This window comes from Macaca mulatta, chromosome 10 (assembly GCF_049350105.2).
Source record: "Macaca mulatta isolate MMU2019108-1 chromosome 10, T2T-MMU8v2.0, whole genome shotgun sequence".
NCBI classification, from domain to species: domain Eukaryota; kingdom Metazoa; phylum Chordata; class Mammalia; order Primates; family Cercopithecidae; genus Macaca; species Macaca mulatta.
This window is the reverse complement of record NC_133415.1, coordinates 100,050,084-100,066,016: the sequence shown is the minus strand read 5'-3', so window position 1 is coordinate 100,066,016 and position 15,933 is coordinate 100,050,084. Positions and strand designations below refer to the sequence as shown.

Below are 15,933 nucleotides of genomic sequence, written 5' to 3'. Positions count from 1 at the left end.
CCTTTCCTACGTGCAGCATACTCTGATATTCCTTAATTCTCTTCTTCTAATTCTTACACTCTGGTCTTTATTCCCTGGATGATGATGATGATGATGGTGATAATAATAATAACTCTTTTTTTAGAGATGGAATCTCACTGTGTCACCCAGGCTGGAGTGCAGTGGTGTAATCATAGTTCAGTGCAACCTTGAACTCCTGGGCTCAAGCTATTTCCTGCCTCACCCTCCCTGAGTAGCTAGGACTACAGGCCTAGCTAGTTTTTAGCTACATACTCAGCTAATGGTTTGTAGTGGTTGGGTCTTGCTGTGTTGCCTAGGCTGGTCTTGAACTCTTGGCCTCAAGCAGCCCTCCCACCTTAGCCTCCCAAAGTGCTGAGATGACAGGCATGAGTCACGGCACCTGGCCCATTATTGATTCCTCCTTCTTCTTCTTATTTTTTTGGAGATGGAGTTTCGCTCTTGTTGCCCAGGCTGGAGTGCAATGGTGTGATCTCAGCTCACCACAGCTTCCACCTCCCAGGTTTAAGCGATTCTCCTGCCTGAGCCTTCCGAGTAGCTGGGATTACAGGCATGCGCCACCACGCCAGGCTAATTTTGTATTTTTAGTAGAGACGGGGTTTCTCCATGTTGGTCAGGCTGGCCTCGAACTCCTGACCTCAGGTGATCCACATGCCTCAGCCTCCCAAAGTGCTGGGATTAGAGGCATGAGCCACTGTACCCAGCTGCTATTGATTTGTTATTGATTGATTCATTGCATCCTCAGTGCTGATTTTTCTTGAACATCTATTATGTGCTGTGCACTATTCTAGGCATGGAGATAGAGTGGAAAGCAAGTCAGCTAAGGACCTGCTCTTGTAGAGGTTGGGTTTTTAGAAAGATAGAGAAAATAATAAAGACAAATAACAAGGCAGTTCACAGTATGAGAGACAGTTCACACCAAGACAGACAGTTCACACCACGATGGATGTCTGGAAGGTAATGTGGTGAGGTGAGAGATGGGCAAGTTGCGAGGCAGATGTCACAGTTCCTTAGGTGGAGGGGTTAAACAGGGCCTCTTTGAGAGGTGATATTTGAGCTGAAGTTTACATGACAAGAAAAATCAGCCATGCCAGTATCAGTAGGAAAAAGATTGTAGAAGGCGTAAGAGATTTTAAAGACTCTAGGGTAAGGATTAAGTTGGTGTGCTTATAGGAGTAACTGGGTGCGTTGTAGGATTAGCAAGGAGGCCAGGGTGGCTGCATCCCAGTGAGTGAGGGTGAGGCCAGTCCATGGAGTCAGAGACAGTACAGACCTTACAGACCCTGGCGTGGAGGGTTCAGCGCAGGAGGGATGTGAATGGACTTCACATCTCAGAGGAAGCCGTCGGAGCTGTGTTTCAAATAGTCCACATCAGTCAGCCATTCTCATCTGGGGATAATTCTGTAATACTTCCCCACCCCCTGGCAATGTTTGGAGACATTTTTGGTTGTCACATCTGGGGTTGGGGTGCTCCTGGCACCTAATGGAGAGAGGCCAGGGATACCACCAAACATCCTACAACATGTAGAACAGGCCCCACAACAGAGAATTTCTAGATTGTGTCAGTAATTGTGCTGACAGATCTGGGTATGGCAGGATAAGTCAAGGATCCAGTTTAGATTCTGTAAATTTGAGTTGCTGTTACACCCCTAGGTGGAGAGGTCAGTAGGGTAGCTGGAGGCAGGAATTAGGGTGCCCTGTGGCCGGGTTCAGGCAGGAGGTATAATTCTGGGAATCTCGATGTGTACCTGGGATTGGGTTAGAGTGGTAGTTCTCATGACTTTGAGGGGGTGATGGGGACGCTGCTGGCATCTAATGATTGGTGGCCAGAGTTTCTGCTAATTATCCCCCAGTGCATAGGACGGCTTCACTCAGCAAAGACTCCAGCCCCATTGGCTTACTGAGGTTGCGAGTCAGGAGTAGAGCAATGAGCAGCAGTGAGGCCCTGAATTCTGGTCGAGGAGGAGAAGCAAAGCAAGGGGTGGAGGAGCCACACCAGGGGAGTGTGTTGCCCTGAAGCTCCAGTATGGGGGTTTCAGAAAGAAAGGGCGGCCACCTGTGCCCAGTAACGCTCGTGTGAATTCCACGCCTTTGGTGGTTGGTGCCTTCCAGGTCCATCTTGTCCTACAGTGCCATTTTCAGATGGAGAAACTGAGGGAGGTCTGGAGAGGAGGCATGGGGTGCCCAGGATCCCAGAGGCAGCAGGGCCGGAACACAGCCTGGCTCCAATCCTGGCTCATCTGTGAGTACAGCCCAGGTGTAATAGAATAGTCAGGGCAGTTGCTTTCAGGGCTCCAATTCAGATCAACCGGTTGGTTCCTCACTTGAGTGAAAAGGGACCCATGTGCTTCCTTGGGAACATTCATTGTTCCCAAGTATGTGGTTTGCTTTCTTATACCCTCCTTCCACCTCCACACCCCGAAAAGAAATGCTGTTTGGAGGCGTTCTCACAGTGACATTTCCTCTCTGCCAGTCATGCTTGTCAAGAATAGCTCTTTCCTGAAACCGGGTGGTCATTGGGCTTCCTCGTGACACTGTGGGTCTTTCAGTTTGGCTTGATCTGTTGTGAGAGTGAAAGTTTTCTTCCTGTCATGTGTCTTGGTGGGCAGGCATGGTGGTGTGTGGGCACCAGGGGAACCGAGGCCCTCTTGTGTCTCCCCTGGAAGCTCTTCCGGTCCCAGGACACACTTCTTATCTTCGTCAGCAAGAACAAGAGCATTGGGAATGTGGGCGCTTTGTGGGCTGCGATTGCAATGACCTAACGGGAAGAGGATCAGCCAGGGACTGATGGAAGTGCTGTGGGTGGGGAGGAGATCAGAACCAAGAGGGCAATGTTAAGGAATTCTCAGTGACTGCCCAGCTTTATGGGAAAATGCTATGGGCAAATGACTGAGCAAATGCTTTATGGGGCTTGATTCTGTCTGTCAGCCATGGAAATACTTTCCACAGACAGGGAGAATGAAAGGGAGCACCCTGGATAATGATGAAATTATTGTAGCTAACAAAACAGGATTTAAAAAATATATATATCAGAAAAGGCAGAATTACAGAGATAGGGAACAGATCAGTGATAGCCGGGGGTTGGGGTGGAGGAGGGTTTGCCTACACATTGGGAGGGGATTCTTTGGGAGATGGACTTGCTCTGTGTTTTGGTGTGGTGGTGGTTACAGGAATCTATGCAGGTGTTATGACTCATAGAACTTTATTCCCCCAAAAGTGAATTTTACTCTCTGTAAATTAAAACTATTTAAAAAAAAAATTACAACAACCTTTTAAAGTAGGTGATATCTCTGCTTCACAGAAGTGTAAACTGGGGCACAGAGAAGCAAGTTACCTACCCAAGGATCAACCATGGTTTGTGGTAGAGTTCGGCCTTTGGGCCCAGGCCTGTCTGCTGCAAAGCTTGAGCTCTTAGCTGAGATACCTAAATGTCTCCTGTGCCTATTGGATACGTCAGCTTTTTTTGGGGCCAGGGAATAGGGTGAAGTTTTGGAATTTGTAAAGGATATGGCTTTTGCCAGCTTAACCCGCATTGCCAGACTGAATTGTCAAGAAAAACAGGACTCTAGATTATTACAGGAACTCTCCTAGTTTTTAAAAGCTGGCAGTCAATTTCATTAGAAACAAAAACTGGCTAGGCTTGGTGGCTCATGTCTGTAATTCCTGCACGTTGGGAGGCTGAGGCAGGAGGATTGCTTGAGCCCAGGAGTTCAGGGTTGCAGTGAGCTATGACTGCATCACTGCATTCCAGCCTGGGTGACAGAGTGAGACCCTGTGGTACAAAAACAAAAACAAAACCCCAAAACTCTATCTGGGCCAGACAAACACATACAACCAACAATACAAAAACAATCCATAGGTTGTTAGTTTTTTATTTATACTATACTATAATTATATTATGCTGTTATACTGTAATTAAGAATATACAGTATATAGGTATATGGTATTTTAGTATATGTATGTGTGTATATGGTATATGTATGTATATTGGCTATATGGTATGAGCATATGTATGTGTGTATATGGTATGAGAGTATATGGTATATGGGTATATTGGGTATATTTGAGTATATGTATGTATGTGTATGGTATATAATGAGTATATGGTATATGGGTGTGTGTATATACTGGGTATATGTATTATACGTATGTGTGTATGGTATATGAATATATATGTATGTGTGTATTGTATTTGCATGTGTGTATATGGTGAGCATATGGTATATGGGTATATGTATGTGTATATGGCATATGAGTATATGGTGTGTATATGGTATGTGAATATATGGTATTTGTATGTGTGTGTGTATATGGTGAGCATATGTATGTATTTGTGTATATGGCATATGAGTATATATATGTGTGGTATATAGTATATGGTATTTGTGTGTGTGTATGGTATATGACTATATGGTACAGGATGGAAAGGTTTGTACAGAGACCTGGTGCTTGCCCTGGTTGCTAATTCACTGTTTCCCCTCATTTGCTCTCTGGGGCCTCTCCTCTCCTCACTAAAAAACAAGGAGCTGAGCCCAGTGTATTATTACGAGCACCCTGTATGACTCAGCAGTGATTATAAATAAGCCATAAATAGAAATGAGTTTCTGAGACTAGAAGAGAAGAGGTGGGCCCGGTCCTTTTCTTCTTCCAGACTCCTGTTTGCTTTCTCTGCTGATCCCATCTCCTCTTAATTCACAGAGGGTGTTTACTTTGAACTGAACAAACTCAGCAGTCAGTAGTTCTGTTAGTGAGAGAAATGCACCTTGATGCTCTGTTGAAGATGCAGGCAGGGCCAGGGAACATCGTCACACCCCAAGCCTTTCTGTTTATTTCTCCACTGTTACTGACAGGAGGCCTCCTTTCTTTTTGTGCACAAAGCGGCATCTTGGAAGTCGGGCCTTCTTTGAGAGCATACATGGTGTGCCTGGGCCCAGATTTTTCAGATGTTGTCTTGATTTTCTTTAGAGTGAATGAAGTGGGGAAGATCTCTGTTTGGCTTTGCCTGAAAGATAGTGTCTGCCAGGGTCTCTCTCTCTCTTAAATAATATAGAGACAGGGTCTCGCTCTGTTTCCCAGGCTGGTCTCAAATTCCTGGCCTCAAGCAATCCTCCTGCCTCAGCCTCCCAAAGTGCTGGGATTACAGGCGTGAACCACCACACATGGCCAGCTAGGGTCTCTTGTCTAAATGATATTGCTCCCTTGAAGGAGCTGCCATTTTGTAGTTCCTGGAAGTCCATCCATTGTAGTTTGTGTTCAGCTTTAGAACAAAGATCTGTCTTTTTTTTTTTTTTTTTTTTTTGAGACAGAGCTTTGCTCTTGTTGCCCAGGCTAGAGTGCAGTGGTACAATCTCAGCTCACTGCAACCTCCACCTCCTGGGTTCAGGTGATTCTCCTGCCTCAGCCTCCCAAGCAGCTGAGATTACAGGCATGCGCCAGCAGGCCCAGCTAATTTTTTGTATTTAGTACACCATGTGGGCCAGGATGGTCTTGAACTCCTGACCTCAGTATATGGTATATATATGCTGAGTAGATGTATATGGTATATATATACTGAGTATATGGTGTGTGTGTGTGTGTGTATATATATATACACACACACACACACACACACACACACACCCCCGCCTCGGCTTCTGGGGTGTGAGCTACCACGCCCGGCCCTGTCTCTTTTTTTTTTTTTAAATGGAAAAAGAAGTGCTTAAATTTTTCTTTTATAGAGTTTGTTTTTATAAGTTATGAGTACATATGGTAACAAAAATTTCAAAGCATAGAAGGACATTTCATGAAAGGCCAGTGTGTCTATAACCTCTGACCACCTGTCTCTATACCCCTCTTCCCACATGTCACCACTGTTGCAAGTTTTTAGTTTCTAGAGCCCTTCTAGATAATACAGCATGAGTTCTGAGTGATTTTTATCTCCCAGGTGACATTTGGCAGTGTCTGGAGATATTTTTATTTTTCTTTTATTTATTTTTTTGAGATGGACCATTGGTCTGTTTGCCCAAGCTGCTGTGCAGTGGCACGATCTCGGCTCCCCGCAACCTTTGCCTGATTCTGCCTCCTGAGTAGCTGGGATTACAGGCGCATGCCACTACGCCCAGCTAATGTTTGTATTTTTAGTAGAGATGGGGTTTCACAATGTTGGCCAGGCTTGTCTCAAGCTCTTGACCTCAAGTGATCTGCCCACCTTGGCCTCCCAAGATGCTGGGATTACAGGCGTGAGCCACTGTACTCGGCCTGCAGATATTTTTATTGTCACAACTGGTACATAGGTGCTAGTAGCATCGGGGGTAGAGGCCAGGATGCTGCTAAACATCCTACAACACACGGGACAGCCTTTCAACCCCACCCCACCCCCACCACAAAGACTTATCCAGGACCCAAATATCAATAGTGCCACTGTTGAGAAACCCTGAGAATGTATAGTATTCCCAGCTATGTTCCATTTCCTTCTTGGCTCCCCTACAGCAGTGCTAAGGTGCTCCACCAGTTGTTGCTTTTTCATGAAACAGGTTGGCTTTTCATATCAACACACAGAAATCAGCCTTCGTTTCATTTTAGCAGCTGTATTTAATTCCATTTAAAGGTAAACTGTAACATTTATTCAGGCGCCTTACTTACTGACGCTACACTTCTTTCCATTTTTGCTATTGAAGACAACTGCAATGAAGAACCCTTTTGCCCACGTGGGAGGGTAATCCATAGGATAAATTCCTAGAAGTGGAATTGAGCATCAGAGGCCACATGCGGCGACATTTTGAGAGGTATCGCCCAACTGCCCTCTAAAGAGGTGGTTCTGATTTATGTTCCCTCCAGAAATATAAGATCGTGCCTTTTTCTCTAGCGTGAGTATTTTTCATCCCTGGTTTCCATTTATAGCCTAAGCTGTCTTCATATCAGCTGAAAAGTTCAAAATGTTGGCAGCAAGGGTGGATTCTGAAGATATTCCCGATATAGAAGGGCAGGGGTGGAAGAAGTCCCGATAAGCTACATGAGCTAAATGAGAAAGTGAAGCTCTTCTTTTCTCTCCGCGGAGGAGAGGAGCGTCAAATGCAGCTGCAGGTTTGGAGAAAGATTATTACATTTGGTTAAACTCCTGAAGGTCAGCTTCCAGGGCCTGGGCCGCCCAGCCATTTGGTGGTTTATTCTAACAAGAATAAACATAACAGCAGCTTATTGACCAGAGAAACCTTAGTTTGTAAAATGAGGTAATTTACCTTTTTTGCATTTTTCTTGATTATGAACATTCCAGTGCTCAATCTTTTTAGGCTAAAGTTAATGGGTCGCATTTACTGTAGGCATATGTGTAGACGTGCAGGTGCACACACACACAGAGCTCAGTTATTCAGGTGAAGTCTTAGGTCTCTTTATGGACCCTAAGGTTTAGAAAGGTGGTCCTGTTAACACAGACACACAGGAGTTAAGGCAAATGGTGAGTTTTCTGTACTCACATAGAAGATTGGTCTGATACAGGGGTTCTCAGCCTTAGCTGCCAATTAGGATCACCTGGCAAGTTTATTGTTGTTTTTTTTTTTGTTGTTTTGTTTTGTTTTTTTTGAGATGGAGTCTCACTCTATTGCCCAGGCTGGAGTGTCATGGTATGATCTCGGCTCACTGCAGCCTCCTTCTCCTGGGTTCAAGTGATTCTCCTGCCTCAGCCTCCCAAGTAGCTGGGATTACAGGCATGTGCCATCACGCCTGGCTAATTTTTGTATATTTAGTAGAGACGGAATTTCACCATGTTGGCCAGGTTGGTCTTGAACTCCTGACCTCAGGTGATCCACCCTCTTTGGCCTCCTAAAGTGCTGGGGTTACAGGCATGAGCCACTGCGCCTGACCTCCTGGCAAGGTTGTCAAAGGCATCATGATGCCCAGGCCTTCCCCCCAGCCTGTTGAGTCAGAGTCTCTGAGGATGGGGCTCAGGCCTCAGGAATTTCTAAAACTTCACAGGCAATTTTGGTGTGCAGCCAGGGTTGGCAGTCACTTGACTAGTATAGAAGATGGCAGATTTTACGGCTTTCAGGCCAAATCTGGCCCCCACCTGTGTTTGCAAATAAAGTTTTACTGGAACACATCCACACCCATCTGTTTATGTAGTGTTCATGGCTGCTTTTGCAACAGAGCCTGTATGGCCTGCAAAGCCTGAAATATTTACTCTCTGGGCTTTTATTTTATTTTTTTGAGATAAGGTCTGGCTCTTTTGCCCAGTCTGGAGTGCGGTGGCGTGATCTCGGCTCACTGCAACCTCTGCCTCTTGGGCTCAAGCGATCCTCCCACCTTAGCGTCCTGAGTAGCTGGAATTACAAGCATGTGCCACCATGCCTGGCTAATTTTCATATTTTTAGTAGAGACAGGGTTTCACCATGTTGCTCAGGCTGGTCTCAAATGTGAGCTCAAGGGAACTGCCCACCTCAGCCTCTCAATTGCAGGGATTACAAGTGTGAGCCACTGTTCCCGGCCGTCTCCAGGCTTTTACAGAGAAAGTTTGTTCTCTTTTGTAAATTTTTTCAGTAACTGTGTAATCTAGTAGTATATAGGAATATTGAGGACACTGATGAACGTGTCACTTGGGTAGCCATGGAAAGTATTTTTGTGAGATACATTTCCATCTTTATTCTTGAAAAGGCTGGCTTTTCCCTTTGGAATCTAGCACGCTTCTTCATTTCTGAAAGTGGAAATTCTGAGGGAGGCCTCAAATCCCTCCCGCTTTGCTGTCACATTTGCATGCAAGTCAGCTGTTAAGTCCTTGATTCCTGCCTACTGGAACTCTTTAATCTGGGCTTTCTCTTTTTTTTTTTTTTTTTTTTTTTTTTTTTGAGACAGAGTCTTGCTCTGTCGCCTAGGCTGGAGTGCAGTGGTGCGGTCTCGGCTCACTGCAACCTTCGCCTCCTTGGGTTCAAGTGTTCTCCTGCCTCAGCCTCCTGAGTACCTGGGATTACAGGCACCCACCACCATGCCTGACTAATTTTTAAATTTTTAGTAGAGACGGGATTTCATCATGTTAGCCAGGCTAGTCTTGAACTCCTGACCTCAAGTGATCCTCCCACCGTGGCCTCCCACAGTGCTGGATTACAGGTGCAAGCCCTCATACCTGGCATTTTTCTTTTCTTTTCTTTTTTTTTTTTTTTAATAAACTTTTAATTTAAAAGTAAACTTTAATGTCGAAAATGCAGACTTGGGGAGGGCACACACAAGGCTGCCACTTCACACCTGGAGGGTTGCACAGCGGCCAGACAGAGGCACTCCTCACTTCCCAGACGTTGCGGGGGCCGGGCAGAGGTGCTCCTCACTTCCCAGATGGTGCAGCGGCTGGGCAGAGACACGCTCCTCGCTTCCTAGATGGTGGGGCGACTGGGCAGAGGTGCTCCTCCTTTTTCTTTTAATGTTCCTCATTCCTTGTTCTTTTTTAAAATTATTTTACTCCATAATTTCTCTTTGTTAAACTACTTCAGATCTCTTGCCAGACAGAGACAGGTATAAAGAGTTTTCTAGTTCTTTCTCCAGTAAATTTTTTTTTTTGGAGACAGGATCTTGCTGTTACCCAGTCTGGAGTGCAGTGATGCAGTCATGGCTCACTGCAGCCTCAAACTCCTGGGCTCAAGCAATCCTCCTACCTTGGCCTCCCAAGTAGCTAGGATTACAGGCATGCACCACCAAGCCCAGCTACTTTTTGTACTTTTTGTAGACATGGGGTCTTGCTATGTTGCCCAGCCTGGTCTCGAACTCCTGGCCTCAAGCAGTCCTCCTGCCTCTGCCTCCCAAAGTGCTGGGAGAGGTGTGAATCACTGTGCCCGGCCCCACTGCAGTAAAGTTGCACGTTCTTCTCCCTCTCAGAGGTGGCTGTGTGAATGTCTGCAGTCCTGTCTCTAGTAGCCTCTCTTTATAGCCATGATCAGTGCACATGTACATACATATGCACACGCGTGCATACACACATGCATGCACACACAGATACTATTTTTGGTATTTTTCTTGAATTACAGGGAGAGTGTCTCTGCTTGCTTTGAGCACTCACCTTCTGGAATCTCCCTGGGTCTGGGAGGGGCAGTCTGTAAGTGTGATTTGGGAAAAGACCAATCTTTTCCCTCCTTTAAAAAAAAATATAAGTCTTGCTTTGTCGCCCAGTCTAGAGTGCAGTGGCGTGATCATAGCTCAGTGTAGCCACTAACTCCTGACTCAAGCCATTCTCCCGCCTCAGCCTCCTGAGTAGCTGGGACTACAGGTGCATTCCACCACAACTGGCTGAAAAAAGACCCCTTTCTAATCTTATCCTGGGGGCTGATAAAATTAAGTTGGAGCAATTTATTGCTTCTGGTCACCTGTGAGTGGATTGGGTGGGGCTTTTGGGAGGCTGCTTCTGGTCACTTTGAAGGAGCTAATTTCTGGGTATGCAGTGTTTGAGAACTCCCCTTACTGCGTGAACAGGAAAGTAGTTGGGTCAGGCCAAAGGAAAAAGGTAGGAGAGAGTGATGGCTTTAAACAGCACTTCCAGCCCAGCTCTCACACTAGATTCCGGGGCCTCTTTCATAGCCTAGTGACCGGAGGTGGCCTGAGGTGTGGCGGGAGCAGGGAGATGAAGCGCGAAGTCCGGGGAGCAAGCTGATGGCTGTTGGGAACAGGCTCAGAGGTGGCTTCTCCTCTTTGCGGGTTGATTGGATGCCACTTGCTTTCTGACTTATTTTCTGGGATCGGCTGGGGTAGGACAGATGCCCCACACTTTGCTTTGGTTGGGTTGGAGGGGATGCCAGAGGGTTGCAGGCACAGTGGAGGACAGTAGGCCCCACCTGCAGAGTCGCTTGTGTTTTTGGGACCTTTGCAGCCACTAAAACTCTTAATAGGGGGCGCTGGAGTAGGTGGGAAAGGAATCCAAGAAATGTAAGCTCTCTGACTCTTTGGAATCTGTCCTGCTGGTCCTACAAAGAGCCCTCACAGAAGTGAGGGGACAGGACCTCCGGCCTGAGTCACCCCCCAGAGACCTCTGCCTGTGACTAGGCTGAGGACCTTAGAGCGAGACCTGTTAGAGAAAGGTTGAGTATCCAGGGCTAATCTGTTCCCCTTGCCTCACGTAGATGCTGTGAGCCACAGAACACTGGCTGGAAGGTCTGCCTATCTTGTATTCCCCACTCTTTCTAGTTTCCACCCCAGACTAGGTCCACTGAGAATGAAAACTGAAGCCTCCGTGGCAAATAGGCATCTAGGGCCCCCAATTGTCAGGGTGTTTTCGAGGGGGTCGCCATCTTTCTTGGGATACAAGTCCTCTTCAATCTGGACCTGAAGTTATAAGTGCACCCTGACCAGGCTCGGTGTTGCTTTGTTCACTGAAATTGAGATTGAATATCTGCCCGTAACCTTTGTCTTTGGAGGGTCCCTACTGGTGTTGACTTCCACACACTGAGCCATCTGGCTGGGATTGTCCATTTTAAATATTGAAAGTCACCCAGACGATTGTTCAGTGGACTGTTTAAACCTGCCAAACATGTTCACGCGGGCCATTATCTTCATGTCACCCCATGTGGTTGAGCAGATGATATTGTTGGGACGAATGACAAAAAAAGTATCCCCCCTCCCCATGTTCTAAAATGTGTGTTTTGCTCTGACTTTGCAAGGACAAAGCTCCGTGATGAGCATGGTGTGTGCCTGGTCTTACGAGGGTGTGATGGTCTCTTTCAGATCGAAGCAAAGCCGAAATGGATTTGAAGGAGCTGAGCGAGTCGGTCCAGCAACAGTCCACCCCTGTTCCTCTCATCTCTCCCAAGCGCCAGATTCGTAGCAGGTTCCAGCTGAATCTTGACAAGACCATAGAGAGTTGCAAAGCACAATTAGGTATATCTTTGGTTTTTTTTTTTTTTTTCCCAGCAGTATCATTGTTATCATTACTGGTAGGGATACTACCCTGATGAAATCAAGGTTGAATCCTGGCTGCTTTTAGCAGCTGCTTTAACTTTGAACGATTTGCTCAGCTAAAATATATTTCCACTCATGGCAAAAGACTTCAGACTTGATAGTTAATTCGGGGCTCTTTGAACTCATCAGTTTATTCTTTGGTGAAAGCAGCCTGGAAACTCAAGATACAGGTTTGAAGCATCAAGGTTTACGAGCAGAATGAGGATCTTCTGAGTTTGCCTCTGCTCTCCTTCTCAGTACACATCAGTGTCTCCACACGAGTAGTCAGTGTGTTCTGCAGGTGTCTGACACGAAACCCTTTCCCTCCAGACTGGTCTCCTCCCTACCTGGTAAACCCTGCTTCTGTAGCTGTTGCCTTCCTTCCTCTTCCCTGTGCTGCCTGCCTTCATACTGCCTACCTGAATCCTGCCTTCTGTGAGGCTGAGCTCAGATCTCACCTCCTCCAGGAAGTCTTCCCTGACTGCCCTCCCCATCTGCCCTCCTCCTTTGGTACTTTATTGCTCAGAAGTAGCAACGTTCCCTTTGTGTGGAGGTGTCCCTCCCAATCTAGACTGGAAGCTCCTTGAGGGCAGGGAGGCTGTTTTATGAGGATTTGCCTTCTCTATGGTACTTGGTCTGTGCACATGGTAGATGCTCTGGAATGTTTGTTGAATAAGTAAGTAAAGCTAGGAGGGCATTTGTAAAGAAGTTAGGGATGGCTGGGCCCCTAGAGAGCAAGTTTCTCTGAGCATCTTCAGGTGAGAAAGCAGCTAGAGTTAGGGACCATCTGGGGCTGTCCAGAGGACACCACTTCCCATTGGGTTGCCTGTTTGGTGAGGACATTGGGTGGCATGGGTGAAATTTGGCATGCCATTTAAATTATCCTCTTGGGTCCTTCCATGCAGCTGGTCCAGCTCTTGATTTATTTTTATTGCTAATAAGAATTGTATTATTTCTATTTACTGAGTGTTTCCTTTGACACTATGCTAAGCACTGCATATAGATCGTCTTGGGAGGTTGATACTTTATCAGTCCCATTTTGCAGATACAGAAACTGAGGCTCAGAGAGATAAATAACTTGTTCAGGGTCAACCAATAATAAAAACAGAAGAGCAGGATTTGAATTCATGTCCTTTGGACTCCAGTACCCAAGCTTTTCCTATCACATATGTGGTTACACTTTTCGTTCTTGTTTCCAATCATTAGCTACCAGTAGCGCAAGCCTAGGATCCCAGACTTATACCAGATCTGGGTGTTTGTATTTTGGCTTGTGTTCTTCCCGTGTTGCCCTGGCTAGCCTTGAACTCTTGGGTTCAAGCAGTTCTTCTGCTTCAGCCTCCTGAATATCTGGGACCACAGGTGCACACCATTGTGCCTGGCTGGACTTGTGTTTTTGATTGAACCCTGGTGGAGGCAGATATATTCCCCAGTGATCCTGGTGATCCCCCGTGCCCTGGGCTGTTCATGGCTCTGATACTTTTGCAGGTTTCTTTTTGGTGTGTCTGGGTCGGACAGTGGCACCATTCACAGTGGCCATTGCTCTGGAATGAAGAGATTGCACAGACTTGATTGGGTTTTCTTTCCTCTTTCCAAAAGTTTAGGATATAGTATTATCTCCTACAGTATGATGGCATAACATATGGTTGGGAGCAGGAGCCATAAATGGGTTAAATGGAACTATTGTTAGAAATGTGCTTTTGCCCATTTTGTTTGTGAAATACCTGCTAGTTTGTGCTTCTCCCTTTTGAAAGAAACAGAAGTATGTGACTTTTCTCCTGACTCATTTACCAGTGGAAGAGCAGTGCACACCGAGTGGCAGTTGACTTTCCACATGAGTGCAGGGAACAAGAGAGAGGGCCGGGCACCCGGGTCACCTGGAGACAAGTGTGTCCCCTGCCTAGTGGAGCGATTGGCTTTCCTGTCCCAGCCAATGCCTGGCAGGCCGGTGACCCAGAGCAGCTAGATTTTCTGCTCTTTCATCAGAAGCCCCTGCTTTGATTTCTATGTGAAATTTCCTCATTTGTGAATTGGACAACACATTTATAAATTAAAAGCAGACAAGATACCCTGTGGAGCAAACCAGTGCCTCTCCCATGAAACATGTCTGCAAGCTAGATGTGGCTTGTGGGCTGTTTGCAACCTCTGCTTTAAGGCTTTGGCTTATTTTCTTTGGCCTAGACACAAAGGATCAAGAACTTTAACGCTTTGGAAACCCAAGGGAAGAGTGTTGGTGGGGAGCCACGAACGCAGGGTACTGGCCTGGCCTCTGTCTTGTGTCCTAGGGCAGGTGATATCCCTGGGCCTCTGTTTTCTAATCTGTAAACTGGATCAGTTTGAACAGCTTATCCCTGCTGTTCCCTTCCAGCCCTCTCATTCTCAGTAATCCCAATTAGTTATCAACGTTGCGAAAATTTGGCACCACATATTTAGCGCCATATAAATTTAAAATTTCTGTTGGTAGGTCCTGTGTCTCCTTTGAATGTTAACACCCAAAACCCTCTCCAAAGGCAAGTGCAGCCATAGCCAGTTGCCACTTGGGTTTATTACTGGCCCCATTCAGGCCAATGTGATATGATTTGAAATGTGCTTTTCTTATTCCAGCATTTGCTGTGGAAAGTGTTTGCATTTTTCGTCCTGCTCTTTATTTTGTGACTACGCCACATGCTGGGTTTTCTTTTTGAATTTAGGCATAAATGAAATCTCGGAAGATGTTTATACGGCCGTAGAGCACAGCGATTCGGAGGATTCTGAGAAGTCAGATAGTAGCGATAGTGAGTATATCAGTGATGATGAGCAGAAGTCCAAGAACGAGCCAGAAGACACAGAGGACAAAGAGGGTTGTCGGATGGACAAAGAGCCATCTGCTGTTAAAAAAAAGCCCAAGCCTACAAACCCAGTGGAGATTAAAGAGGAGCTGAAAAGCACATCACCAGCCAGCGAGAAGACAGACCCTGGAGCAGTCAAGGACAAGGCCAGCCCTGAGCCTGAGAAGGACTTTTCTGAAAAGGCAAAACCTTCACCTCACCCCACAAAGGATAAACTGAAGGGAAAAGATGAGACGGATTCCCCAACAGTCCATTTGGGCCTGGACTCCGATTCAGAGAGTGAACTTGTCATAGATTTAGGAGAAGACCATTCTGGGCGGGAGGGTCGAAAAAATAAGAAGGAACCCAAAGAACCGTCTCCCAAACAGGATGGTAAGTGATTGTATCCATTTCCAGTTTTCTTAATTTGGTTTAGAATCCTACCTCGTACACTTACTATCAAAACTTATATGACCCTTAAACAAACAAACCAAAAGTTATGTGACCCGCTAACACACTGAGAGAGAGGCACAGTGAAGCTGTGTTTGGTTTAAGGTTACCTAGCTAGTCACAGAACAGGACCTGGACTCAAACACGGGCCTACCTACCTTTAAGCTGCTCGGTATCCAATATGATTGACTTTGAGTACAGAAAGAGAAGTCTCTTAGAAAATGGTGGTTACTTTTAGTGACCAAGTCATTTTTAGTCTGAGCAGCTTCTTCTCCAATATGCTCATTTATTTCCTCAAAGTGTTTGGTAACATTTGGATCTTGTCAAATGGTCCTTCATTGCTCCATTCCACAGACATCTCGTTCTCTTTTGACAAGTCTTAAATGGTTAGAAGTGTTCATTTCAAACTGGGCATGGTGGCTCACGCCCGTAATCCCAGTACTTTGGGAGGCCAAGGTGGGTGGATCATTTGAGGTCAGGAGTTCAAAACCAGCTTGACCTACATAGTGAAACCCTGTCTCTACTAAAATATAAAAATTAGCCGGGCGTGGTGGCAGGTGCCTGTAATCCCAGCTACTAATGAGGCTGAGGCAGGAGAATCACTTGAACCCAGGAGGCGGAGGTTGCAGTGAGCCGAGATTGCGCCACTGCACTCCAGTCTGGGTGACAGAGCAAGACTCCTCTCCAAAAAAAAAAGAAGTGTTCATTTCAAAGGTTTTGACGATTGCAGTATATCTTTCCTCCCCTCATGCCACCTAGGCATCTCCAAGTATATTTT

At 46.1% G+C, this 15,933-nt stretch overlaps 1 protein-coding gene across 50 annotated transcripts in view; it reads left to right on the top strand.

Moving 5' to 3' along the window:
* The window catches only part of ZMYND8 (zinc finger MYND-type containing 8), a 148,179-nt gene that overhangs the window by 96,672 nt on the left and 35,574 nt on the right, over window positions 1-15,933 (top strand). For 37 of the 50 annotated variants that reach the window (XM_077951925.1, XM_015148888.3, XM_015148884.3 and 34 more), the window contains 2 exons: window positions 11,689-11,841; window positions 14,589-15,098. In XM_077951925.1, the coding sequence (XP_077808051.1) occupies window positions 11,689-11,841; window positions 14,589-15,098 (663 nt within the window). The remainder of the gene's footprint in view (window positions 1-11,688; window positions 11,842-14,588; window positions 15,099-15,933) is intronic. The other 13 variants (XM_077951946.1, XM_077951943.1, XM_077951939.1 and 10 more) reach the window with 1 other exon arrangement.